A 25,505-nucleotide genomic window follows, 5' to 3' on the forward strand; every position below is an offset into this window, starting at 1 on the left:
CAAATATGAACATGATCTGGTGAAGTAGTCTCTATAGAACAATTTGCAGTTGAGAATGAAATTACGTGTGTGTTTCGAGCACGTGGTTGAGTGACCTCTTTTTAGAGACCTAATCTCTTCTTGTTGGCCTTGAAAACTATTCTGCTATAAGCTAGAATGTTTTCAGCACTAGCTTTCAGAATTTTTTAAAACAATAGAAATTTATTTCAGTTGCTGTATATATTTTCTATTTTGCCTGTAGGATTGTCTTCTAAAAACGTGTGCTAACAGCATGTTTCTAAAAGCTTATATATCTTTTAATGGTTGTTGTACAGTACATCTTTACTGGAAGGGTTGAATCCATGTTCCAGTTCAAAGGATGGAAATTCAGTGGTGTAAAAACTTATTTTGACTGGTATTGGGTTTTTTTTGTGTGGTTTTTTTGTTTGTTTGGGTTTTTTTTGTTTTTCTTGTAACACATTCTCTCTCACCTGTGGCCTCAACATCCGTTTTTTGATTTGTGTTTTTCAGGCTATTTTTTGTAGGATCGCGAGAAGGTCACCTTCCTGATCTGTTGTCTATGATCCATATAGGGAGGTTCACACCTGTGCCAGCACTGCTTTTCAATGTAAGTTATTACTGCTTTCCTTTTCAGCTGTTCAGGTGTGACCATATGAATTATTTAAAGGAAGACTTTAAAAAAGTACAAGAGAGAACTTCAGATTTACTGTCATTGAGGTGATTTCTGAGAGGGTGAATTCTGAGAGGCATAAAGTCATGCCAAACACCAAGGGGGAAAGGTGTTACTTTCAGGCAAAAAGCAGCATAAACTCAAACTTCTGTTGTTCATCTCACTTCCGTTCTTTTCTGATAGTGTGTTATGACCCTTATTTACCTGGCTGTGGAAGACGTCTTCAAGCTTATTAATTACTTCAGTTTCAGTTACTGGTTTTTTGTTGGTCTGTCTATTGCTGGGCAATTATATCTACGTTGGAAGCAACCAGATCGACCCAGGCCTCTTAAGGTAATATTTACTTATTACAGAATTGTTCAAGATCCCTCTCTTTCACATAATGTGAAAGTACTGTCTAAAATGTGGATGATACATGTTATGCCTAAAGGTTACAAATTGATCAGGACACAAAACATGGCTTTCGTTTTATGTTGTACCATGAAAACTAGTTTGTGATTACTGTAATGATATACTTTTTAATTGTATGTTAGTTCAATCAGTAGCCCTTCGCTCTGTCAACTCAAGAATGTCTCAATAGGCTAGCATAGTAGTTAGCCTTTTTTCTTCAATTAGTGATCTCAAATTAGGAATGCTTAAGTTAATTCTGTCAATATGGACCACATTTAGCTCTGATGGAGTTTCAGTTGAATATCTGATCCTCTTACCACCTTCCCATGCTTGAAGTTGATACACTAGATGAAAAAGTCATTCTTGTTTCCTGGGATTTATTGGGTTTGTCTAAAACCACTTCATGCTGTTATACAGTTTCTTTCAAGGCAGCAGAGTTACCATACTTGACTACTTTTGCAAATTTTAGCAGCAGTTCTGCAATTTCAATATGGTTCCAAATAGCCTGCTATATAAGAGAAAGAGCAGATAATTTCACAAAGTGGGACTGAGAGGGAAAAGTCTGTAGTTCTCACCAAAATAATTAGAACTGTAGGCAACAAATATTTCAATTACATTCTGTTCTGTGTTTTTCTGTCTCCAGCTGAGTGTGGCTTTCCCAATAATATTCTGTATATGCACAGTATTTCTGGTGGTGGTGCCGCTCTATAGTGACACCATAAATTCATTGATTGGAATTGCCATTGCTTTATCTGGAATTCCAGTCTTCTTCTTGGGAGTCTATTTACCTGCATCAAGAAGACCTCAGTTTATCAACAAGATTTTAGGTAAGTTTCTTTGTAGATGAAGATGATGTTAGGAAAGAGGAAAACTAAATAAGGGAATCTCAGTTTATTGATGGAACGGATTGTGGTCAGTTGACCCCAGCCAGCAGCTGAGGTCCCAGAGAGCCACTCACTTACCAGCACCCCACAGCAGGGTAGGGGAGAGAATAGAAAGAGCAAAGGCAAGAAAACTTGTTGGTCAAGATAAAGACAGTTTAGTAAGTCAAGGAAAGGGGGGGGGGGGGGGAAAACCCTGCTGCTGCTGCAAACACAGTCACCACCTCCCACAGGCAGACTGATGCGCAGCCAGTCTCCAAGCAACGGCCACCATGGAAGGCACCCTCCCACATGTACGCCCTTCTTCCTCTACACCATTTTTTATTGCTGAGCATGACATCATATGGCATGAAATATCCCTTTGCTTAGTTTGGGTCAGCTGTTCTGGCCATCTCCTCTCCAAACTTCCTGCCCATCTGGTTGCTAGCAGGGCAGAGTGGGAAGAAAAAAAATAGCCTTGATACTGTGCAAACACTGTTTAGCAACAAACAAAACATTGGTGTGTTACCAACCCTGTTTAGGCCACAAATCCAAAACACAGTGCCATCTGGGCTGCTATAAAGGATGTTAACTGTATCCCAACCAGATCCAGAGAAGGGGTCTACTAATTTTATTTATGTTTTTACACCCAGATTTTATTTACTGTAGATTTAAAAGACCATCCACTTTCTACAGATTTTTGTCCCCATGTTTTATGCATTTCTCTTTAATCAAGCTCATGAAAAGTCTTTTTCTTAAGCAAGATTGATGACTGTAAAAGGGCTGGACATACTTGGTGTAATGCAAGTGAACTGTCTTGCTTTACTGAATCAGTTGTTGGAAGATGGATAGATTTTTATGCCAGTCACAGACAGAATTTTGCCTTCTATTGAATTGCTGCAGTTAATTCATACATTTCTCTCCAGCAGTATGCTGTTGCCATTGTTACTATGTGAGAAAATCATAATGAGGGATGTGGAAAGGAAGGTTTATAGCATAATCTTAGAATGCAACAGGATGTGGTGCTGCAGCACCCAGTGAATGTGTAAATATTTAGTAATCTTGTCACTTTCCTGTGCGCTACTTGAAGTTCTTGTTTTATTTTTTTTTTCTACCAATTTTTACACTCTTAACTGTAGAGAAAAATATTTTATTTCGATTCCTTGGCAGGGGCCTAAGAAGAAAAACACCCTAGGATATCAACATTTTAAACATTATCTATTTTTAAAAAATATGAGTGGAAGACACTTTTTGTATTAACTTCCATTGTTTGTTTCCCTCAAGAGAAGTGAGGCAGCATTCTTGACAATTAACTTTCATTAGTCAGGTGCATGTTGGGTAATTAACATTGAGGTGGCTATTCTTCTGATTATCTTCAATTTCGTATGCAGGTGCAGTCACACGAAACATGCAGCTGCTCTGTTACTGTGTTTTAACAGAGATGGACACAAATGAAGAAAAGAAGTTAGAAATCAAATCCAACTAGGATTTCAAAGCCATTACAAGAAACAGGAGGGAGGATAAAGCAATTATGACAAAAAAAGGGAAGAGATGGAACTGGAAAAACCAGGAAAACTGTTTCCAGCGGTCTTTCAGAAACTCTGAAAATGTATTTAGTTGCAGTTGGATTTCCATAAAAATTGTGCCCTCGCATCACCATCCTAAACTGTGGCATATTTTCAGGGCATGTTTTCATTGGATAATGATTACCTACTCATTTCAGGCATACAAGCTATGTGTCAGTACTGTTCCTTCTTCAGAATTGGTATTAAAATGGTAAGAGCTAATGGATCAAATTAGATTTTTGCAGAACCAGGTGGTGAAGTAATGCATTTTTAAGTTAGACTGAAAACCACTTTGACTCAGACCAAAAGTCATTCCAGCTTAATTCTGATGGATGTTTGCATGAAGTGATTTGCTGTGCTATCTCAGTTCTTATCACAGAAGACAAGTGGTCACAAGAAACTACCTGATTTGTCATTATTAGCAGAAAAATTAATAAAGTTGTGCTGTATTATTTAAAGACAGAACCAACCTTTCTCCCTTAAAGATAAGTAGTTTATTCTGTATACTATGTGGAAATGTGGTATCTGACTGCGGCAAGGATTTACAAAGGACCTGGCCACTAAAAATTTGATTAACACTTCATTCTTTTCCTGTTAGCTTGTTAGTACTTGGCCAACTTCTGACAGGCTTTATGAAGCTTCCAAAATGAAAATCTTCAGTTTGAAGATAGTAAGCATCTGTTTTTGAACTGTTTCAGTGAACACACAGTAGCAGTTGTTACCTCAGCAGTCAGAAAAATCCCTTTCTAAATTTCAGTGCTGTTCACTAGAAAAGGACCATGTAAAAACTCGCAGAACAAACCACTTTCTTTTTTTTCTTCTATAGCAGAAGTAAAGTTCTGTGGCAGCAGCTATATCTGGAAAGCTAAGTAGCAGGGAGAGAAAATAGGAATAACAACAGAAATAAAAAGTAGTATTGCAATACAGACTGATGCTAATTAGTAGTATTTGTAATTCCAAAGCTGTAAGCCTAACATCAGGACCCTTCTGATTACTGAATTTTGGTTAAGCCAGTTTGTTTGGCTAGCAGAGTGAGAGATACATCAAAACATACCTGGAATTTTTTTCTTAGTTCAGAATGTTTACCTCAGTTGCCCTGAGTTTATTCACATGTGCTTTTTTTTGTGCATTTAAGTTGAACTAAATCTTGTAATTGATGAAGCAATGACACTTCAAATGCTGGACCATATTTGCATCAGCCACTTGAATAATAGTGAGAATATTTGGGTTATTGTACTGACTCCAAGTTTAAGATAACGAAGGTTATCTTAAACAAAAAGCTACAGATAATGGCAAGTGGTAGTAGATCGTGAAAACTAACATAAAATAGAGTCTTGGGCTATCTTTGTGAAGCAGCATTGGGACTTAATATAGTTAAATTCTAGCTGAGGAACTTTGTGCACAGTTGGCACATAAATATATAGGGTCTTCTCAGTATTTAATGAAAATTAGCATTTAGCTACTACAATACAGCTCTTTAGTCTTTCATATGATTAGAATAAATTCAGTATCTAGGTTGAGACATCTGTGCAGCGGGCAGCATAGCTTTACCAGGCTAGGGTTGTGGCATAGGTTAAGAGCCATATCAACCTTTCTGTGAAAACACACACAAAAAATTTTGTTCCTGCTGCCTTGACCTCACTAGCCAGAACTAACTGACCTAAAGTCACTGCTGCAACCTACAGCTCATGACTGACATAGATCTAACATCCTATTAGCTATACTTCTGCAGACTCAAGTAGGAGGGTGCTTACCAAACAGGTAAGATTAAGTTGTTTTAAAGTTAAAATGCTGACATGGCTTCAGCTGTACCAACTCTTATGATTTTTAATGAGTAAAGAAAACTTAGTCAAAAATTCTTTATTTACAACTTAAATGCACATATATTGTTCTACTCTGATAGTAGAATTACTGGAGATCCAGCAATAAAATGGACAGGTCAAGGCATTTCATATGCTCAAGTACTTACAAGAAGGTAACTTGAAACTTAAAAACAAATACAGTAGAAAGCACTAGGACAGAGTGCCTTTGTCGAGGGCTGCCACTTGCCATCATGGCAGACGTGTTCATCTTCTTGTGAAACCTGACACATCAGTCATGACAAGAAGGGCTGCTGCATTTAAGGATCCTCACAAAAGTTACTCCCTATACAATATTCCAACTTGCACAGATCTAGTTAAATCTCCTATTAAATAGTGGAATACTTACAATGTAAAAAGAAAAAAATCTTCCACAGCAGTTTCCCCATATATAATGTGGAGGTACTGTCAGTACAGGTACAAATGCTTGGGCATGCGGTTTTTAAAAAAAAATAAAAATTCCTCAGAACCTCGCATCAGAGAACAGGCAGAAAAATTATTTTAAAGCATATAGTATCTTTTGCTTGGAACGAAAACTTGTATTGTCAAGTTGCATATTCACACCTCTCTGTTTAATATCTACCAGCTGCAGTTGGCTGCTTAGACAGTAAAAGCTTTTAGTGTTTACTGGAATCCCAATCTAATACCTAATACGCAAGCCTAGTCAGTAATCACTGGGGTGACCATGCTAGTCACCAGCAGTTTCAGAAGGCTAGACAGGGAGAAGTTTACCTTAAAGCTCATCCATGTAAAGACTGGTTTCCTACTGTCCCAATGAGCACAACTTTTACTGGAAAGTCGGTTTCTGGGGGTGGGGGGTGTTTGTGGGTTTTGTTTTGTTTGGGGTTTTATTGTATTATTTTTATTTCAACATTCTTATGAATAGCCATCAGCAGCTGCCTAAATTTTCAGGTCTACTGTAATGGTAGAATTTCATCTTCAATATGCATTTAATCTTCAAAAAAAGGGCTGTTAGTCAGAATCCAAATCCTGGATCTCATCATATCCAAATTCTTTTATAACCTCCTGTCGGTATTTGTTCCATGTTCTTCTCCTGTAACATTGGTCCTCATCACTGAGGCTCTCTTCAGAGTCTAAAGAAAGAGCATGAATGCTTTTAGATTATCCCATCTTTTTAGTTAAGCAATTAGGTTAATCAGACTATTTTAACCATCTTGAGTAACTAACAAATACCAAGTCCAAACAATTTCTATATTTGGTGAGGTTTGAATTATGCTTGGAGTGCGCTAGGGATGGGGAGTTAAAGCAGAGGCAGTGTTTCACAAGCATGTTGAACCAAATCATCTATTCCTTATAAAAAAAGCAATCCTTTGCAAATGCAGCAGCCTGAAATGAAGTTCTCGATTTTGGTTTTGCAAAAACTGTAAGATCCAAGATCTAAGTTCCAAGAAACATGATCCTTCTCTAAGCAGATTTAACCCATTATAAAAGCGGAACACTACCCCAGCAGTGCTCAGTTGCTTTTTTAGAAAGATGGTATATAAAAATGGATAGGATTTATATGTGCACAGCATGGAAGCAAACGATATTTATAACATCCATACCTTTTTCTCCATCACAGTCTTCCTCAGGTAAGAATTCATCTTCATCAGGATAATCATTACGCCAGTTATTTTCATCATTTTCATCATCTTCATCTTCATATATTTCCCCATGAACATGATCATCATCTACCTGCATATCAACACAAAACATAACATTCACTATAAATGCAGACACTTGGCATTAAGCGGTTTTTCATCCATCTATACAAATCATGAAGATCCACAAGATATTTATCTACTGAAAGGATAAGTTATTCAACAGTTGCACAAAGCACACAGTAGAAAAAATTTGTGTTGTCAGTATATTCACCATAGCATAGCAATCTGCTTTAAGTGAAAAATCAGCTGTCATGCATTTAAATATTCCGATTCAGCATTTAAATGCCAAAGTTAATGTCTAAATTAATCCTTCTCATAATACGTCAAGGAAAAGAAAAAGCAGCTTCAGGTTCCTGATATGCAAGTCTATCAATGACAATATCTATACAAGGAAAGACTAAAGCTTACATTTAACTTCCTAACTCTACAGTCCCTGAAAGACAATTCTAGCACAAGAAAACGTCTCATATTAGGATTAAAGTCAAGTCTTTGACTATTGAAGAAGTATGTCCCCCCTTAGTAGTATTTACAACTACACTTTAATCACTGCCTTATAGTCACGAGATGCAAATTACTTAAGTTTACATTTGTGTGCCAAAATTTATTTGGCAATTTGAAGCCAGACAAATTCTTCTGAGCACATGAGCACTATCCCTTCAGTTTTCATTGTCATATCATGATTTGCGTGAATCACCAGTAACCTGGAGGAACACGGGACTGGCAGTTACAAGAAGTCTAACACAGAAGTGTAGTATCTCAAAGGGTCTTTCTTGGCATGGCAACTTTTAATGCTAGGACTTTAAGCAGGTTTATTTGTGACTTTTCTATTTAAGAAAGATCTGTTTTCCCACGTCCTTACCAGTTCATATTCTTCTCTATATGGCTGTACAGAAAGGATATTTTGGATCCAGCCAGGGGCTGATGTTTCCATATAGTAGATGTCATAAACATACTCATCTTCTTTCTCACAGTGGTTTTTTTTACTGTCTTCAGAAACATTTAAACGCTCACGGATCATCTCTACTGCATTGCAAAGAATCACATCTGGATCAGTCTTCTGCTGAGAAAAAATAAAAAATGAAAAGTGCATATTTCCACTGAAGCCGTGTGCACGAGGTCTTCGTTATGGCCAACAGTTTTCTTTGTAGACAGTAGCCAACAGCTAGCTAAGGTTGACATTCTGAAATCTTAGACTGAAACACTTTCCCACTGGAGCTCTGATATTTGGAACATCAGCAGCCTAGAATAGAAAGACACCAAAGAGTTTTCCAATTAACATAGTACAGCCAACCATGCTTTGTTTCCGATAATAGGAGAAAACAACTGGGACAAGTTCCTCAGGAACTACTGAAGGGGATATGACTAATCCCATAGAATTGCTCATCTGTTTCTGATTACATGCTGGTTGAAAAGACAAATTTTAAGACAGCCTGTGCTTTGTAGTGCCTTACGCTTGCAACACTGCAGTAAAGATGTGCATACAGTAGCACTGATAATGTGCGAGCAGATTACAGTACAAAGTGTGCAGCAGAAACAACAAAAATGTGACAGATTAACAGGAAAAGGCTGACAGGCCCTAAAGATGTGTTCTTTATTTCTTTTGTTTCCTCACTTCAACATTAACACAGAGGAAATTTCTTCACGCTTTCTCCTTCGTAATTATTTGCAATGTATTTGCTTTAGTGACCTGCACTTGAAGGTCTCCACAGGCAGGTTTTTGCTGCCTATTTTTCTCTGCTAGAGCTTTTCAGGATATCTTTTCAAATTCACAGCAGTGTCTCCTGAACTACTTAAGTAGTTCTGAGTAAAAGCTACAGACCAGCCTTTCACTTACTTTTCAATCCTCAGAGAATGAAAAAGAAAGCCGCCTTCTTGCTTTCAACACTTACTGCTAGCTCTAAAAGAGTAAAAAGAAAATTCTGATGCCACCTCAGTTCCATTTCGGTTCTTCTAATCAGCAAGAGTGATAGAGAACAGTTAACTAACAGATCTTAAATATATTTTTGAACTACTTGCTTAATAGAAAGTGAGAGTTCATACTGAAATTTAATGGCAAAGCCCTGAAATAACCTATCAGAAATGCTGAAGGATGACAGCTGCTTGGGCTTTTCCTCAGCCAAGTATCTTCTCTAACATGAAGCATTTAAGTCTTCCGCAGAACTGTGATGGGCTGCCTAAAGAAAGCATCCATGCATACTTACACAGAGTGAAGGAACTACTAAAGAAAGCATACACAGTCCTCTCCTCCTCTTCCATGTCTCCTTAATACAAAATCTTCATAACTCTCTATGCAGGGCAGCCCTACACAGAAGGCAGAGCTTCTTCATACTTTAAAACCATTCTAGTTATTGAGCAGATTCCTCCAACTGAAAACATAAACTTAACTCATAGTACTAATTAAAACAGGATGTAGGGGCTTCAGCAGCCTGTCAGACACCCAGAGTTCTGCTAAAAACAAACTACACAATAAAACTACATATTGGAATTCTGAGGAGACTCAAAAGTATCTTTTCCTTTAGTGAATCTTGCCTACAAGTGACGTGCCTAGGCATCTGAGTGGATGAGAAGACACTGAATTAGATTTTTTCTTTTCTAGGTAGAGAAGTTAATCAAAAGGCCTAGAGATGAGTGTGAGAATTTGTACATCAGAACAGGGTACAGAGGGAAAAAAAAAAAAGTCATACAAGCCCTTCCTGTAGCAGCCAATTCCACAACAGCTGTCAGTTGCAACAACATCAGTGCACTTAAGGATCCTTACAAGTTACTCTTTGTACAATATTCCAACTTGGACATATCTAGTTACAGCTCCTATTAAATAGTGAAATACTTACAATGTAAAAAAAAAACTTCCACAGCAGTCAGTTTGCCCACATGTACCAGTCAACAGTGATATCAAAGTACTTCAAGAACACTGAGTTCATTTGCTGACCTGTTGGTTTGCAGCAGTTACACTGGAGTCTCCCACCACCTCCTCTTCTTGCTCAATATCAAACAACTGGAACTTCCCAGAGCAGTCCAAACTCTTATCAACAGCATCGCTCTCCTTTTGTGAAGCATCTTCTGTTCCTTCAGAGTCTGATCTGTCACCATCAGTCGATCCCTTGTCATTTATGACAGGTGCAACTGTTTCAGTACAGTTAGGTCGATGGCTGGCTATTACACGGTAACGGTTTTCCTTCCTTTTCACTTGCTTAGAAGAACGGAGTTCCTGAATGATTCGCTGAGTGCTTCCTAAAGAGGGTCGCAGACTTCGAGCTGCTTTGTCTCGAGTGATCACTTCTTGAACGTATTTCTGAACTGGTTCATTCTGGGTAGAGGAACAAAACGAAAGAGGAATATAATGACACCATCAACACAGTAAGTCATACTCTTTCCCAAAAGTGATTTATAGCTACTATTACTGGTGCTTCGTATTTGAGGACCACAGTACCAATGTTCCTAACAACATTCAAGTAACTTCTACTACTGCTTTAAGCAAGACAACTATCATAAAGTTCTCTTGATATGGGGAAAGAAGTATAGAATATTTGTAAACTGTAAGACTGTTTCAATTTGATCTGTAAACAATACACTTTGTGGTGCAGAATAACCCTCCAAACAAAAACACATGCCTTCAGTAGACTGTGATAGTCCTAAATTTAAGGCATGAGATACCCTGTACAGTCTCCTATAAAGGCCAGTTCCCAAGAAAGACCAGTTTCATTAGATATAAAAGGCTGTACAGTGGATGAAAGTTGTTAACGTTGTAGGGCTGAGCTTCAGCACCTCAAACAGCAGAAATCCAGGCTTGGCTTATTGACTATTCTGTAGCCTGTAAGCGAAGAACAGTCTAAGCATTGAAAAGCCAGTGCTGAGCACAGCTTTTCACGGCGGTCATTCTGTGCTATGTTACTTATCTGACAGCCTGCTTTGCGCGCAGGTGTGCTGCTGCTGCACAACCAGCAGCGAAGGGAAGGCCGCCGTACCCGTCTGTCCGGGCAGGCCGGCATTTCGCACCGGACCGCTGCTCTCAGGCTACTAGCCAGAACTTCGCATCCACAGGGGATCCTGAAAGACCCGTGTGGAGCAGCGCTGTAAACCTGCAGAAAAGCTTGCTGCTTTCCAAAGCCCCTTCGCGAGTACCAGGAGATGCCCCGGCTGCATCAAACCGCCCCCGCCGGCCTGAAGCGCGGCGGCGGCAGGGCCGCCGTACCTTGGAGGACACGGTCGCCACCAGCTTGAAGAGGCTCCTCTCCACCGGCTGGGCACCACCGCCGCCGCCACCGCCGTGCTCCGTGCGCAGCCGCTTACAGGCGAGAAGCAGCGCCTCGACCGGCTCCGTCCCGCCGCGCTTCCTCTTGACGCGCAGCACCGCCGCCCGCTCCATCGCGCCCGCCATGGACGGGAAGGGGCGGGCGGTGAGCTGCCGGCGCTGTCGGCCCCGGAGCCCCGCTCCCTCCGCGCCCCACCCCGCCCCGCCGCGGTGCATGGCGGGCCGGTGGTAGTGAGGCGGCCGGCTCCAGCTCCAGGCCCTGACGATGAGCTGAGGCCGCGGCTTTTCGGGGCTGCTTCCTTGGTGTTGGGTGGAGGATAAGCGAAGAACGCTGTCGCCATCTCTCGTCGCAGTTCCTCCCTGAGGTGAGGGGAGGTCCGGGCCGAGGCTGCCTTGCTGGCGGGCGGGCCGGGCCCAGGGCCGCCGTTGGTGGTTCGCTCCGGCCTCGGCCTCCCCGCCGCGGCCCGGGATCCAGCCGGAGAGGGTGCTGCCGCTGCCCGGAGTTTGCGGGTCCCCCCTGAGGCAGGGTGTGGGACCCCGGGAGAGGGTGCTTGGTCTCTCCCGACCCGACGCGCTTCGCTTCGCCTCGGGGAGAGGTGTTTTTCCTTGAGAATTTACTGGTGACTTTTTTTTTTTCCTGGGCTGAGCTCAAGAGCACGTCGAGGTGACAGATTTGAACTTAAAACATCCTTACAGAAAAAGCGCAAGGCAGTCACCAGTGCTTCCGGCCAAGGCGGGTGTAATAGGGAAAGTATATGCATGTATCCAGAGCTAAAGTGGCGTCTGTTGTTCTCACTGGAAGTTTTGTGTTTTGTTTTTTTTTCACAGCCAGTATTTTGAGTATTATACTGAAGCCAAAGCAGCAAAACTGCTCATAGTACATATATAACACAAATTGAGATTGATCATGAAGACCTTTTGTGGAAGAGCTAATCCAACCACTGGTGCAATGGAGTGGATAGAAGAGGATGAGAACTATGACTACCATCAGGAAATTGCAAGGTATGCTGGAAAAAACAGCTGCTTGTTCCACTAAAGCTACAAAAAAGGGCAAACCCGACTTGCTTTTATGACAGTTTTTGGGTTTATTCTGTTCCAAGGGCATGAAATGAACAGTCTGTAGGACAGTCTAAATGTTACAGTGCCCTGTGTTTTACAGGCAGAAGTATAAATGTAGAATTTTATAAAGTATTCTCCAAGTAGTTTCCTTCTATATTTTTTTTAACATTTTCTGAGGGGCTTATCTTAATTCTGCCAGTGATTTGAGTTGTGGCAAAATACGTTGATTAAATTTCTTTTAAATCCCCAATGTAACAAACAATTGCCAGTTGCCTCCTGTAGTAACTTCTTAAGAGCTTAATGTAACAGCCAGAGAAGTTGGGAAGATTAGATTTTGGGATATTTTTAAGTAGTGCAACCCATTAAGAAATGGGGACCAAAGAAATGTAAACCTTAGTAACAAATGAGAGGCCGTTAGTAGGCTTCGTTGCTATGTACTGCTCTGTATGAACCTCTGTCTGTCCCAGCTGTTATTTCACAGCAGTTTGTCCGTAGGTCTGTGTATTGGGTCCATTGCTGAAGAGAGAATATACGTCAGCAGTTCGTGAATTCATTTATATGCTGATGACCAGATCACTGAATTTACATTATTCCATGGATTTGGGAAGCAGTTCAGATCTTCAAAAGCATGTCAGTTATCTGTGCATTTATGGGCCGTGGGGACCAGTTGCCTTAGGAAGAGAAAGCAAAGGAGGCTATATAAGATCTAGCAGTTTTATTGCGCTTTGCAACATGTAGTATTTTGACTGGATTTTCTTTTTTATTGTAGGTCGCGCTATGCAGATATGCTTCACGATAAAGACAGAGTAAGTATAGAAGCAAAAAACTTTTGAATGGTGAGGAAATACTCATTTCCCTTCTCTTGAATAGCTGTCGCTGCATGATTATACAGGTTTCTCTGAAAGATGAAATGATCAAATTTGTAGCCCGTAAGATACCAGACCTGCTCTTAAATCAACAGATACCTTCTTATGTCTGAGTGTTCTGTTGTTTACTGCAGAACATGATCTTTATATTAGGTAGCTGATTTTGCTGTTCCATATTTGACATTTTTGACACAGAATTTTTACAGGAATATAAGTAAAGTCTACATTCTTTTGTGGTATTTTTAGCTCTTATTTACTGCTTAGGATTGAGAATAAAATTGAGATGCCATATCTACAGGCATGATAAAGTCTGGAGTGAACGGTTTAAATGTTCTTTCTGCTCCAGCCATTTAGTCAACCATTTCATCAATAACCTTTTTAAGGACTTTTATGGTGCCTACACTATGAGTCTTGAATTCACGTTGAATTGAAACGTGCCAGTGGGATCAGGCATTTAGTAAGCCACATAGAGACTGCAAGTTTTGTCTAAGGAATTAAAACAACTCTACTGGAATTATATGTCAAAAGTGTTAACTAGAATTGTTTAGGAAGGGATCCAGCAGACATTCTAGATTTATAATGTCCAAAGATAGTGTATTCTTTGGAAAGGCTTGATAAATCTTTTGGAAAGGAATGTCTTACAACAGGCTGTTACAGAGTAAATATAAGCTTATATTTCAATATGTATGCTGTGGCTGACAGATGACAGCATTTGTTTTTTTTCCTGTTGTTAATGCTGGTAATGCTGGTATGCTTGTAGCCCCACTTAATGGCATGTAACCAAAAGCCAGTATTTACATGTGTTGCTTCTCACGTATGAATGTTTTTCAGTAGATGTGGAGAGGAATCTAACTCTAAGATACCTTAGCTCTTGTGCTGTTGTAGGCACTATATGACTATGGGTGTTGCTGCAAGGGAAAAGTAATCAGAAGAACAGTAGTGTCTCACATGGATTTTATTATTATTTGCTCCATAAAATATATTGAATTTGTAAATTATGCATGCGCTATAAATAGCTGACTGATCAATGACAATGTGAACGTTGTGATGAAAACTGATGTCCTTTAAATGGACTGATCTCTCCAAAACTACTTGCTTTTGCTGAAAATGGCTGTGGTGTGACCATATAGCATAAAGAATGTCTGTAGGCCTTTTTCTAATTACAGACTCATAGCTGGAGAATGCAAGATTTCTGCACAAAAAGTAAAAGTATAAATGCATTAAAGATTGCTGATTTTTTTTCTTTTTCTTCTTCTCAGAATGTGAAATACTACCAAGGTATTTATGCTGCAGTGAGCAGAGTAAAAGCAAGAGGTGAGAAGGCAATTGTTCTAGACATAGGGACTGGCACAGGACTCCTGTCTATGATGGCAGCTTCCGCTGGTGCAGATTTCTGCTATGCAATTGAGGTGAGCATTTGTTACGGGTTGCACATACTTCTGCATGCCTGTTCATAGCCTTTTTTTAGAGCTTCAGTGCAGTTCTGTCTGTATGATCAGTGGAGTAGATGCTATAGCAGCAGCAGATGCTATTTTGTATTGTGGCTTCTGACGTGCAAGCTTGATACTTTCACGTGTCAAAACCACTTAGGTCTTACAAGAATATAGTTGAAAAGGAGTAATACATTTTTCATTTTTGAACCAGTTTCTGTAAATGTACATATTAAAATCACTGAGGCAAGTTCTACAGTATTCTGTCTTGTCAAGTTATCAAAATTCAAGTGTAATATGGAAAACTTTAACAACGCTTTTGAAAAATTTTAGTATTCTCTAACCATATTGCTGATCTTCATAAGTTTTAGCTCCTGGAGATGGGTTCTCAGACCACTTAATCGTAACATGGACCACATCATAATAAAGAGACTGTCTCATAAACTGATTTTTCCACCTGTTCATGATTAGATAGAGTATCTCCGTTTTTTATTGGCAGTTAAGAAACATCCTGATGGCCATTAGCAGCCATTACTTATATTAAGAAGATTCTGGCCAGTTTAGCTTTTTTTTTAGTGCATTTGAAGAAACAAAGAGAAGATTCACTTGTCTGTAGGTCATAGTTGAAGGAGTGCTGTGTGATATTTAACCAAGTAAAAAATCTATGTGGATTTTTAATCTAGGATTTTATCCTATGATAATTTTTGCAGGGACAGCCCTCTTTCATGGAGACACAGGAAGCAATCAGAGACGTTTGTGACGGTTTCCAAAGTGGCCACAAATGTCTTGTCTTAAGCAGTCAGATTGTGTGGCTGAGTAGACTATTTGAAATTTTTGAGTATAAGAACTAGATACGGACATTAAGCCCTTTCAACACATTCTTCATAGTTAAACAAGTTTGTTTAATGTAAATGATGAAATATTCTTAATGTGTATTCTTGTCTTTCAAAAGTTAAATTGAAGTAGCTTTTGGAGACAGCTGATACTGAGTTTGTAACAGTGACATTGGAGCTCGTGAACTTTTGAAGTGAGGCTTGCTGTTTTGTTTCGTGGTAATGAACTTCAAACATAGGAAAAGATAGAGAAGATGTTGACTTCTTTGCAGGACTAAATATACTGCATTTTATGTTGGTGTCCTTTCATTTTTGAAAGCTAATGTTAATTTACCAGATTGTTATACTCTTGCTTTTTACAGGTTTTCAAGCCCATGGCTAATGCTGCTGTGAAGATAGTGGAGAAAAATGGTTTTCGAGACAAGATCAAGGTAATCAACAAGCACTCCACTGAAGTCACAGTTGGCCCAGGTGAGAAAAATAGGCTAGGTTAAAAAAATTGGCAAATACCTCACAACCATGAAGGAATATGTTTTATTCTTATTTTCTGTATATTCTTAATTAAAGCAAGCAAAACTTTACTCTCTAGAAAGTAACACTGGAAATTTACTTTAAAAGGAAGTGTAATAGTATTTCAGTAGTCACTTGTATTTCATAATAAACTTCTAAAGGAAAATAATCTGCAGTCATCACCAGGTTCTCTAATAGGAGTAAGTTTTTTTTAATTACTTGTGTTTTCAGGATGTCATCTTCTTGAAAGACTTTTATAAAGTCTTACTATTACAATATTAAACTGTGTCTTTTAGATGGGGATATGCAGTGTCGTGCAAACATCCTGGTAACAGAATTATTTGATACTGAGCTGATAGGAGAAGGAGCTTTACCAACCTATGAGCATGCACACAAATATCTTGTACAGGTAAGAAAATAGAAATTGATAGCATGTCACATTTATCCCTAGAGAAACTCTTTTGTCTTTTTTGGATTAGGATAGAGATTATACTTGATGTAGGCTTTGTAAATACATGCTGTGCTAATTTCTTATTCAGTGAACAATTTACTAGATTTATTCCCAGACTAAAGCTATTGGAGTTCATATTGTAAATCACAGGCTCTGAAATGACACTTAGTTGCTTTGTATTAAAACCAATAACTCGCTGGTTAACAAATGTCTTTCAGAAAGGCATACAGTTCTGATTTGGAGCTTTACATAGTAGTTTGTTCCAAGATGTTTTAAAAAATGAGGTTTTCCTCCTGAATTTGATGGACTCCCAGGCATTGCTTAATTTTGGGGTTTTTTTCCCCAAAGGAGCTTTTGATGCTCCGCATGCTTTTTGCCTGTGGAAAAACTTCAAACACTGTAATCAAATTAATATCCAGGTTTTTTGACATATAATCCATAGGTATAATTTTAGGGCTTTCTCTTTTATCCTTTCTAACTTTTTCCTTTAATTAAAATGTGGGTGGGAAAACTTACTTTGGGTTTCTACATTTATTTTCACCAGTTTTACATATAAAGACAATAGCACTCCATAACTTTTTACTGGTCTCTGTATGTAACTCTAAATTTTAAGTAGTCTCTTTGTAAAAGTATTTTTCTTGGACTTCACAGTTAGCTCTTAGTTCACAGTGGGGTTTTTTTGAACAACGTATGTTTTCTACTCTTAAAACACAGATACAAAGTTGTCATTGCGTAAATATTTGAGCCATTATTTTTCTTATTTACTCACTGCAATCTGGTTTAATAATGATAGCTTAGTAGTTATCTGCCTTAAGAAGCTCAAGATAGATCTGTTATTTCAGAATAAGAATGGAAATGCAAGTTTAACTGAGGCTAGTAAACTGATGTTGCATGGTTAATAAAGTAAATCTGGCCTTGCTGAACCACAGTCAAGAGAGTAGATGTGTGTGTTGTATTTCACAGATAGAGAGATGAAGAGAAAGTGCTCAGATGTTACAGAAGTCTCTGAAATAATTTGTTTAAAATTTCAAAGCTCCCAGTCCAACCCTTCTTTAAATTGGTTCACATTTAAGTTGATTTATTTCTCATGCATGTTAATAAGTCAAACTTACTGAATGTGTTTACCCTTTATTTTGAACACTCAGGAAGGATGTGAGGCAGTGCCTCACAGGGCAACAGTGTATGTCCAATTAGTGGAATCCAAAAGAATGTGGTCCTGGAACAAACTGTTTCCTGTACATGTCAAAGCAGAGGATGGTGAAAAAATTATTGTCTCGCCTTCAGAAATGGAGAACTGTCCAGGTGTTCCTTCTGTTTGCGATATCCAACTGAATCAGATGCCTTCAAGTGACTTCACTATCCTTAGTGATGTGGTGACTATGTTCAGGTAAGGTGGGCCTTGTTTTGTTCAAAACAAAATTTCCCTGTTAGGCCTTTTATAGAAGTTGTGTATTCAGCTTAAGAAGCTAATGAGAATTTTTGAAGAGTGCTGAACTGTTTCTTTTTATAATTTTAATGCTTCTCTGCAGCGTGGATTTCAGTAAGCCAGTAAGGAGTGCTTCTACCTACTACACAGTGCAGCTGGAGCCTGTAAAATCTGGCAAGGCACAAATTGTACTTTCCTGGTGGGATATTGACATGGACCCCTCTGGGATGATAAATTGCACAATGGCTCCATACTGGGTAAAATCCACTTCTGCTTTCCAGGTAAAATACTGATCCTTCAAATGCTATCATCAGATGATTCTCAGTAATTATTTTAAGTAAAGGCCATGCTAGGTGTTTTAAGCAGCTGTCCCTTAAATTGTATAGGAACTTTGCTTATGTTTTATATATTGGAAGATGCTAAATAAGCAAATCATAGAAATGTTAACTATAGTATATACCCATTTTAGGTTTTCTTTAATGTAAAACTTAACATGTTAGCTTTAATGTAAACCTTTAAAACTGAAGCTCTATGCCTGGTCAAAATATTAGCCTGTAGTTTGCTTTCATGTAGTTCTGTTACATTTCCAAATAAGTGTTAAGTTTATGGTAAGATTTTTATACTCCCATAAAAAAGGCCGGTGTGGGAAAATGCTGGGTTGATACTGGATAATTAGAGGAATGGGAGACCACTATTAGATTCCTGTGTTTTTGTATGAATGTATTTACTAGGAGGATGACCTTTGTCAGAAGGAAGCTACAAAATGATCATTTGCACTTACCGTGTTTGAGGACAAAACTTGAAACTGTCAAGCTTTAAGGCGTTCAGTCATCTTAGAATGACCAGTCAGCTCGGAATATTTGCAATGCAGAAAATAGCTTTTGAAACACAAAATCGTTGTGCTGTAGTATCAGAGTGACACTAAGTGACCTCATTTGATGCATGAGGCTTCAACCACCAGTCACTATTAGCAATTCAATACAGGTTTCTAACATAAGTGAAATATAGAGGTGAAACAGCATTAATAAATACAAAGTCTATTTTGGATTTGTTTTTAATTTTATTAAAACACAAGCCTAGCTATTCAGCAAGCCAGTGGCCTCAGGCTTATTCTGTTGTAAGAAATCTATATAAAGTACACGTATTCAACATGCAGTATTAGTCTTTATTCAGCCTTGCTAACGTGAACAAGATTCTTTCAACTAGTTATACCTCGGTGCTTCGAAGTTGTGCCCATTCTTACTAACTGGTTTCCTGCTATTTGTTTACTTTTCCATTCACTATTTATGAGTGCCTTCCTAAGGTTTTGTTTATCAACCCTTTTCAGTGGCGAGACCACTGGATGCAGTGTGTCTACTTTCTTCCAAATGAGGAGCCAGTTCTCCAGGGTGAGAAGGTGTACCTGACCGCCTGTCGTGATGAGTACTCCGTGTGGTATAAGCTGCAGAAAGCCAGGTAATAATACATGTGTGTGAAAAAGGGTGGTATTTTACTCCAGGCTCGAGTATTTGCTGCTCTTAGAGCAGCTATTTTGTAGAAGAGCAAGATGAGAACCTAAAGACTAGAAAATTCTTAAAAGCCACTTCATGGGCAATGCGCCACATAAAAGAAACATGCTATACATAAAAACACAGTTGAGATTTGGACTGCAGGCTCCTGCCTTATACTTGATGGCATTCCATGACAGAGAAACAAGAACCACTCATGGCTGGTTCCTGGAAATCCTGAAATACAGCTCAGCTGAGCTGACAGGTAGGTAAAGGAGTGAAATAATTGCCATTCTGTCTCCATTGTCTATTTTTCTAGTCAGAACTGTCTTTTTGAGATAAATGTCTTTTGCTCAAATTAAAAGGAGCTTAATCACGTTGGTTGTGATGACAATAACAGCTAACATTTTTAAAAATCAGGGCCAGCTCTAAACGTTAATATCTGAATTTTATGTGCCTTTTTTACTAAGGAATCCAAATGAGTAACTTTTTTCTAAAAGATCAAAACCTAAAATACCTAACAGTCACAGTTAGTGGAAAAGTTTGGGCGGTTCTTGGTTTTGTCTTTTAAAAAAGGCAAAAAGTGGCCCTTTATCTTCCTCTTATTTGGAAATGCAAAGCCACAAAAATGTCCTTGGAGAACTAGTAAATTTGAACAAGTAACAGTGGAGTCTGTATGCATTAATGTGGGTACTAGCTAAAATGCATAAATGTACCTGTTTGCGAAAACAAGTTACTGATGCTGTAGTTAATTCTTCATTGAAATTTTTTTCCAGAGGAGACGAGGAGAATAAAGCAGATGTTCGTGTTGAGAGTCCTGTTTGTAGATGTCAGGCTCATCTTCTTTGGAATAGACCACGCTTTGGAGAACTAAATGATCAGAACCGAACACGCCAATACATCAAATCTTTAATGAAAGTGAGTGCATGTTGCCTGTAGGGTTTTTTTGGCTTCTGTGATAGATGTGTGTATTGTTTTTTTTGCAGTAATTATTTATGGAATTTGTTTCTCCCCTGCTAAAGGACTTTGCTCACAAAGTATATTTTATTTACATCAGCAGATGTAAGTTATGTTTTGTTATGAAAACTTTGGTATTACTTATTTAAATTGTAAGCAACCATTTTTGCATGGGAATTGTAGCAGCTCTGTGTATTTGTTAGAAGGAGTATTAGTAGTTGAATAATGACACCTGATATGTTTTTGTGCAAACTTTTTCTGACCTGAAACAAGGGGATTAACATGAACATTTATTATGCTATTCTGTTCTGCTTGAAGTGGTTATATTAACAACTGTATCTCCCAGTGAGATATGTTTGATACGGAAGTGTATAAAGTGGGGAAAAAAAAACCCCACCAAAATGTCTAGAATCTGAAAACTTTTTCATCTGGAATAACAATGACTATCTACTTTCTGTAGGTTCTGAAAACAGATAGTGTTTGCCTTTGTATCAGCGATGGCAGCCTGCTGCCTATGCTGGCTCACTATCTTGGAGCAAAGCAGGTACAGTACTTCTTCCTGGTTTTCTGCTTTTGGTGGTTTAGCTTGGTATTTTTAGTTCTCTCGTATAGTTCAGCATTTGCAGCCCATTATTTAATTATTTCCAGTGCCTCTCAGTGACAAGTGAGAGAGAGGCTCCGATTGTGTTGAAGCGGGGGTTAAATTCTTTTCTGATCAAGCTGAAGTCTAGGGGGCTAATAATTACCAGTTTTGATGTTTACCAATGTGTAGCCTTGAATGAAAGTGGTGTTACTCATTCCCCACTGTTTGCCATCTTGTATCTTGGTGCTTTTGGAAATACTCTTTTTACCAACCTAAATGTCTGGCATTTTTTTTTTCTTCTTTTATCTACATAAGTCCATAATTACACTTATTATCTAGTCTGAAGTGGAAGGTCTGTAACAGCAAGATAGGAAACAGTAAGAACACTGAGTCTGTGTGTAAGTGAGAGCTGAGGCCTGTGTGGCTGTCTCACTTCTGTATATACCTGATGCGTTCTCTCATAGATTTTAGTTTGAAGAGCCCTATTATAGTTGGACTGAATGTCTGGGAACGTGTAATGTAATATCATCCTGAGGAAGATGCTAGGCAATTTTGTAGAAATAAACATGCTGAGTTAAACCAGTGATCCATGGCCCCTGTATTTTTGTCCTTAGTAGTGGCTAGTCACAGATGACTGCTGAGGAGAAAGGAAATGAATAGGGCAGACAAAGATTTCAATAATATTTTCCTAGCCCTGTTGCAGCATATTGCCTAACTATTCACCAGTTTTGAATAAAACCTGATTTTTTTCTTACTTCAGAAGGCTGGTGTGCTGCATTGCATGTCTGAGCCTTTTCCAGCTGATAGAGTCAGATTGTGTTAAACAGTACTTACAAGGAGTAAGCACTACTGGAGGTTGATTCAGCACACTGGCAATATGCTTGCATTTGTTGAGGAGTAAATACATGCCTACCAGAAATGTTAATATACTCCGTGCATCTTAAGAGTGTCAAAGAAATGTTGCCATTCTGTTGGTTTTTTTTTTCTTGTATGGCTGTGAAAACAGCATCATTTAGCCTGTACTTATTGAGGCTGTTTTTGTTGTTGTTAAAAAGGTACGTGACAGCGGGCTGTGGAATAGATGCGTGGTTCTTACAAACTATGTTCACTAGGGCATCAAAATAGTTCCTGCATTTTTCATTTACATAATCTTTTAATTAAAAATTATAAAGCTAGTTTGACCAGCTGTTTTGTGTTTTGTTTAGGTGTTTACATTAGAAAACTCTGCTGTGTCCTGTTCTGTCATGAAAAAAGTGAGTATTCAGTTTTCTGTTAAAGCAATAAATGAACTTACGGCATTTCTAAGGCCAGAGCTGATGCCTTTGATTGTCGTTGCATCAATTGCTTGGAGGTTAAATCAGTTTAATTAGTGTATTTCATCATAGTTTGACAAGACTTTAGGAGGTGGGATGTGATGGGGGGAGGAATATTTTTTACCTGGTATTTGTACAGAGCTTTATGCAAATACTTGGAGGAATACATCCCATTGGAGATATATCCAGTCTCATAGCTTTAGTCATGAGGGGATAGGCCACTGGGGAAGTTGAGCTGAGCAGAGGGAATTAGGGTTGCCAGTGCTTGATCTCTCCGTGCAGATGCCTGTTGGCTTGTCTGCTTGAGCTGCTTCTCTGCTGCCCTCATTGCCAAGCTGTTTGTTTCTAAAGGTTAGTGGAATGTGAGAGCATTGCATAGGTTGCGCCAGTCTTACCAGGAAAGTGGCATCTAGCAGTTCTGTCTTCCAAGTTGGGAATGCCTGCTCTGCTGTTTGGCTCTTAGGAGACAGTAGGCAGTGGGTCTTAACTGCAAGCAATGTTGCAGCTGCTTTGTTTTTGGGTAGAGCACAGAAGGCCCTGCCAGTGGAGTGGAGGCTGTTCAGGAGAGGCAACTAATGTCTAAGAAGTGACTGGATCAGCTTCTAGAAGTCATAGTTCAGCTGTGTCTGGTTTAGTTGGCCCTATATATTTGAGAGAGGTCGATCTCAGCCTGCAGCTTAGGAATACACAAACATGAACCGAAGGCAAGTTAGGACAGAAACCTGGTCTCAAACAGAAGCCAAATATGCAGTGTATTTGTAGTTGAAGTAATTTTTATCTTTCTTGACTGTCCTTCCCATATGCCTCAAAGTACAAATGAATGAAGGTGAGGCAATTTTTGTGTTATCTCCTTTTTATATACTCAATGAAGGAATATGTAGGGCATGTGCTTTAAGTTCACTAGGTGCGACACGTTGGCTGTAAGTGCATGCGCCCTTCAAGAATAGACTAGAATCATCCTGATGAGTTATGGGTAGGCAGTTTTTTAAACAATTCTTTGGCTATTGGTTGGTTTCTTTTTTATTTATTTTCAATGAAATTATTATTTTGGTATAGGTTTGAGTCTCAACTGTAGTTTTTGCTGATGACAGTATACTACTTTTTTTTTTGTAGTTTTTTAAAGCGAATCATCTTGAAGATAAAATTAAAATAATAGAAGCGCATCCTGAATCGCTGACATCATCTCATTTGGAAGATAAAAAGGTATGTTACAGTTGTCCAATACTGAATTTCAGTCGGGTGGTGTGGAGCAGAAGTTGAAAATGAAATTTGCTTTCCTACTGTGCTACTGTAACCTCAATGAATCCCATTATATCGCAGTTCATATAAAATGTAATGAGTAGATGGTTCAGACCTTGTCCTACTAAAACTAAATGAGACTAAAGACTGTGGGAGGGATTTTGCTTTGTTTTTTGAAAGGGTATGACTTTCCCTTGCTGTATAATCTACACCAGTAGTTAAGGCATTTAAACTGGTTTAACTGCATATGTGCTACTAGGCTGTAGCTCTTCTGTCTCAAGCCACTCAGAAGATTGCAGTCTATTTGGAAGTACTAACATCCTTAAATTAAACGTTTCAAAATTCTATGATTCTCATTACAAAGCCTTCCAACCTAAAATGGAAATATTTTCTCTCAAACTTTGCAGGAAAATTAATTTTAAAATTTGCTAACTAAAACCACAAAAAGATGTGTTGTGCGGTGTAGCTGTACGCTTCTACGGGAGAACTTATCTTGGGCCGCATACCTCCGGGACACAGGGCTCTGCCCGCCCTGGGGACAGTGATGCACAGACATCAACATGATGGATACAAAATGTCCATCTATTTGGCTGCGTCACACGCTTATATAGCTCTTGCGGTTCCTGTTCCTGCCACTCCTATGGGGAGGAGTCTATCTTTCCGTCACATCCCGTAATCTTCCGGTCGCCGATCCCTGTCTATTCCCCTACAGTGCGGTATATGCAGTAATTAAATCCGTGTGAAGCAGCAGGTTTTTATCTAGATGACTTCACTTGTGATATTGCATTGTCAACTATTGAGTATGTAAACAGCCTGTGTTACTGCGTTGTTGTTATTTATTATAATGTGTCTTATCTCCTTCTTCTTTGCCAAGATTTCTGTTCTTGTGGCAGAGCCGTTTTTTACGACAAGTTTGTTGCCATGGCATAACCTGTATTTCTGGTACGCTAGGACAGCTGTGACCACTCACCTTACCAGCAATGTCACTGTCCTACCTCAGTCTGCCTCTTTGCACATGATGATTGTGGAGTTTCAGGTGAGATTGTTTAGAACTATCCGTTTGATATTTACACAAATCCACTTAAAATTGGGTACTCCTCCAGGATTTTTTTTAATGACAAGTTTATCTCACCTTAATACTGTCCACTTCAATATGTTTTGCACTTACCACCTGAGAAAAGACATCTTGAAGATGCGTTTTGCTATTTCAGCTATCTCTTGTCAGAAAATTAACTTGAGTAATTTTACCATTTTAAATGAAAGAGCTGAATGTTTTCAAATATTTCTTTAGATTAGAGAGATATTGCTGGAGCATGTGAGAATTGTGGTTATTTATAAAATCAGATATTCTGCAAAATACCCATTTTTAAAGTGATGCTTTATAAGACTGTAGGCAGGATTCGTAATTGCATGTTTTCTTTTTTAACCGGTTGAGGCTGTGCACAGTTCTAACTTAGCACATAATAGGGGTCACATCTTAAAAATAACTTTGAAATGTCATCTTTCAGAAATTGTACAAAGGTATAAACTTTTTTGCCATTATTAAGGACTTGGTCAGTAAAGATTGTGAAGAGTTGCCTACAATGACAATGGAAATTAAATAAGTACTTTCATAATTAATATACAAAGTTTTTGTCCAGTAGCTTAAGTGAGGGAACTCTTTAGTCTGAAATTGTGTAACTAAAATATGCATATCCATAAATTTTAAAAAATGCCTATCATCTAATGAATTTTCACATAAACATAACCTTCAGTTTATCTGTTAAAAATGCCAGGTCTTTCCTCTCTGTTTTCTTCCCACTGTGTGGTTCTCCGGCTGTGTAGTTTTGTGTGTGAGCCTTCTCTCCCTTAACAGTTTCCTTGTCCGAATGGTCTTTAAGCTCTTACTTCTACCTTTGATTAGTCCCAGAGGGAAAAAGAACATACATATTTTTGAATGCACAAATCAACTGTGCTGCATGTTTTTACATACCTTTCAGTTTTCTGCAAAAATGTAGACAATTTAAATATATCCTGAGTAAATAATGTAGAACTGAATCTTGCAATGGGAAGCAGATGTATAAGACTAATCATCAGTAATCAGATTGAAAT

General features: G+C 38.7%; 3 protein-coding genes across 8 annotated transcripts in view; 2 read left to right on the top strand and 1 right to left on the bottom strand.

Moving 5' to 3' along the window:
- The window catches only part of SLC7A6 (solute carrier family 7 member 6), a 30,820-nt gene extending 26,870 nt beyond the window's left edge, over nucleotides 1-3,950 (top strand). For all 3 annotated transcript variants that reach the window (XM_064459332.1, XM_064459331.1, XM_064459330.1), the window contains exons 7-10: nucleotides 511-607; nucleotides 854-1,003; nucleotides 1,704-1,887; nucleotides 3,312-3,950. In XM_064459332.1, coding sequence (XP_064315402.1) covers nucleotides 511-607; nucleotides 854-1,003; nucleotides 1,704-1,887; nucleotides 3,312-3,406 — 526 coding nt within the window. In that variant the 3' untranslated portion in view covers nucleotides 3,407-3,950. The remainder of the gene's footprint in view (nucleotides 1-510; nucleotides 608-853; nucleotides 1,004-1,703; nucleotides 1,888-3,311) is intronic.
- A 1,380-nt stretch (nucleotides 3,951-5,330) lies between these two features.
- Nucleotides 5,331-11,443, bottom strand: SLC7A6OS (solute carrier family 7 member 6 opposite strand). 2 transcript variants are annotated; one of them, XM_064459333.1, is made up of 5 exons: nucleotides 11,201-11,443; nucleotides 9,938-10,315; nucleotides 7,868-8,068; nucleotides 6,910-7,039; nucleotides 5,331-6,438 (listed from the first exon to the last, which is right to left on the bottom strand). In XM_064459333.1, exons 1-5 carry the CDS (start codon nucleotides 11,384-11,386, stop codon nucleotides 6,317-6,319), a joined length of 1,017 nt encoding a protein of 338 aa, XP_064315403.1. In that variant the 5' UTR covers nucleotides 11,387-11,443; the 3' UTR covers nucleotides 5,331-6,316. The 2 variants fall into 2 exon arrangements, with proteins under 2 accessions (XP_064315403.1, XP_064315404.1); XM_064459334.1 differs by having other exon boundaries at nucleotides 7,868-8,065; nucleotides 11,201-11,440.
- The window catches only part of PRMT7 (protein arginine methyltransferase 7), a 45,985-nt gene continuing 31,918 nt past the window's right edge, over nucleotides 11,439-25,505 (top strand). For 2 of the 3 annotated variants that reach the window (XM_064459325.1, XM_064459324.1), the window contains exons 1-14: nucleotides 11,439-11,625; nucleotides 12,089-12,262; nucleotides 13,089-13,125; nucleotides 14,445-14,594; nucleotides 15,811-15,919; nucleotides 16,255-16,367; nucleotides 17,555-17,796; nucleotides 17,939-18,116; nucleotides 19,163-19,290; nucleotides 20,099-20,240; nucleotides 20,740-20,823; nucleotides 22,068-22,115; nucleotides 23,289-23,378; nucleotides 24,289-24,450. In XM_064459325.1, coding sequence (XP_064315395.1) covers nucleotides 12,168-12,262; nucleotides 13,089-13,125; nucleotides 14,445-14,594; nucleotides 15,811-15,919; nucleotides 16,255-16,367; nucleotides 17,555-17,796; nucleotides 17,939-18,116; nucleotides 19,163-19,290; nucleotides 20,099-20,240; nucleotides 20,740-20,823; nucleotides 22,068-22,115; nucleotides 23,289-23,378; nucleotides 24,289-24,450 — 1,578 coding nt within the window. In that variant the 5' untranslated portion in view covers nucleotides 11,439-11,625; nucleotides 12,089-12,167. The remainder of the gene's footprint in view (nucleotides 11,626-12,088; nucleotides 12,263-13,088; nucleotides 13,126-14,444; nucleotides 14,595-15,810; nucleotides 15,920-16,254; nucleotides 16,368-17,554; nucleotides 17,797-17,938; nucleotides 18,117-19,162; nucleotides 19,291-20,098; nucleotides 20,241-20,739; nucleotides 20,824-22,067; nucleotides 22,116-23,288; nucleotides 23,379-24,288; nucleotides 24,451-25,505) is intronic. The other variant, XM_064459323.1, reaches the window with a different exon arrangement.

The sequence above is a fragment of the Phalacrocorax carbo genome, chromosome 8, assembly GCF_963921805.1.
Source record: "Phalacrocorax carbo chromosome 8, bPhaCar2.1, whole genome shotgun sequence".
NCBI classification, from domain to species: Eukaryota; Metazoa; Chordata; class Aves; order Suliformes; family Phalacrocoracidae; genus Phalacrocorax; species Phalacrocorax carbo.

Bases quoted from the DNA above. Each gene is read 5' to 3' on its own strand.
- SLC7A6OS (XM_064459333.1), bottom strand. From the start codon at position 11,386: ATGGCGGGCGCGATGGAGCGGGCGGCGGTGCTGCGCGTCAAGAGGAAG. The intron at 10,316-11,200 runs GTACGGCGGCCC...TCCTCTACCCAG, and splicing joins TGGCGACCGTGTCCTCCAAG to AATGAACCAGTTCAGAAATA. The intron at 6,439-6,909 runs GTATGGATGTTA...CTCTTTCTTTAG, and splicing joins AGACTGTGATGGAGAAAAAG to ACTCTGAAGAGAGCCTCAGT.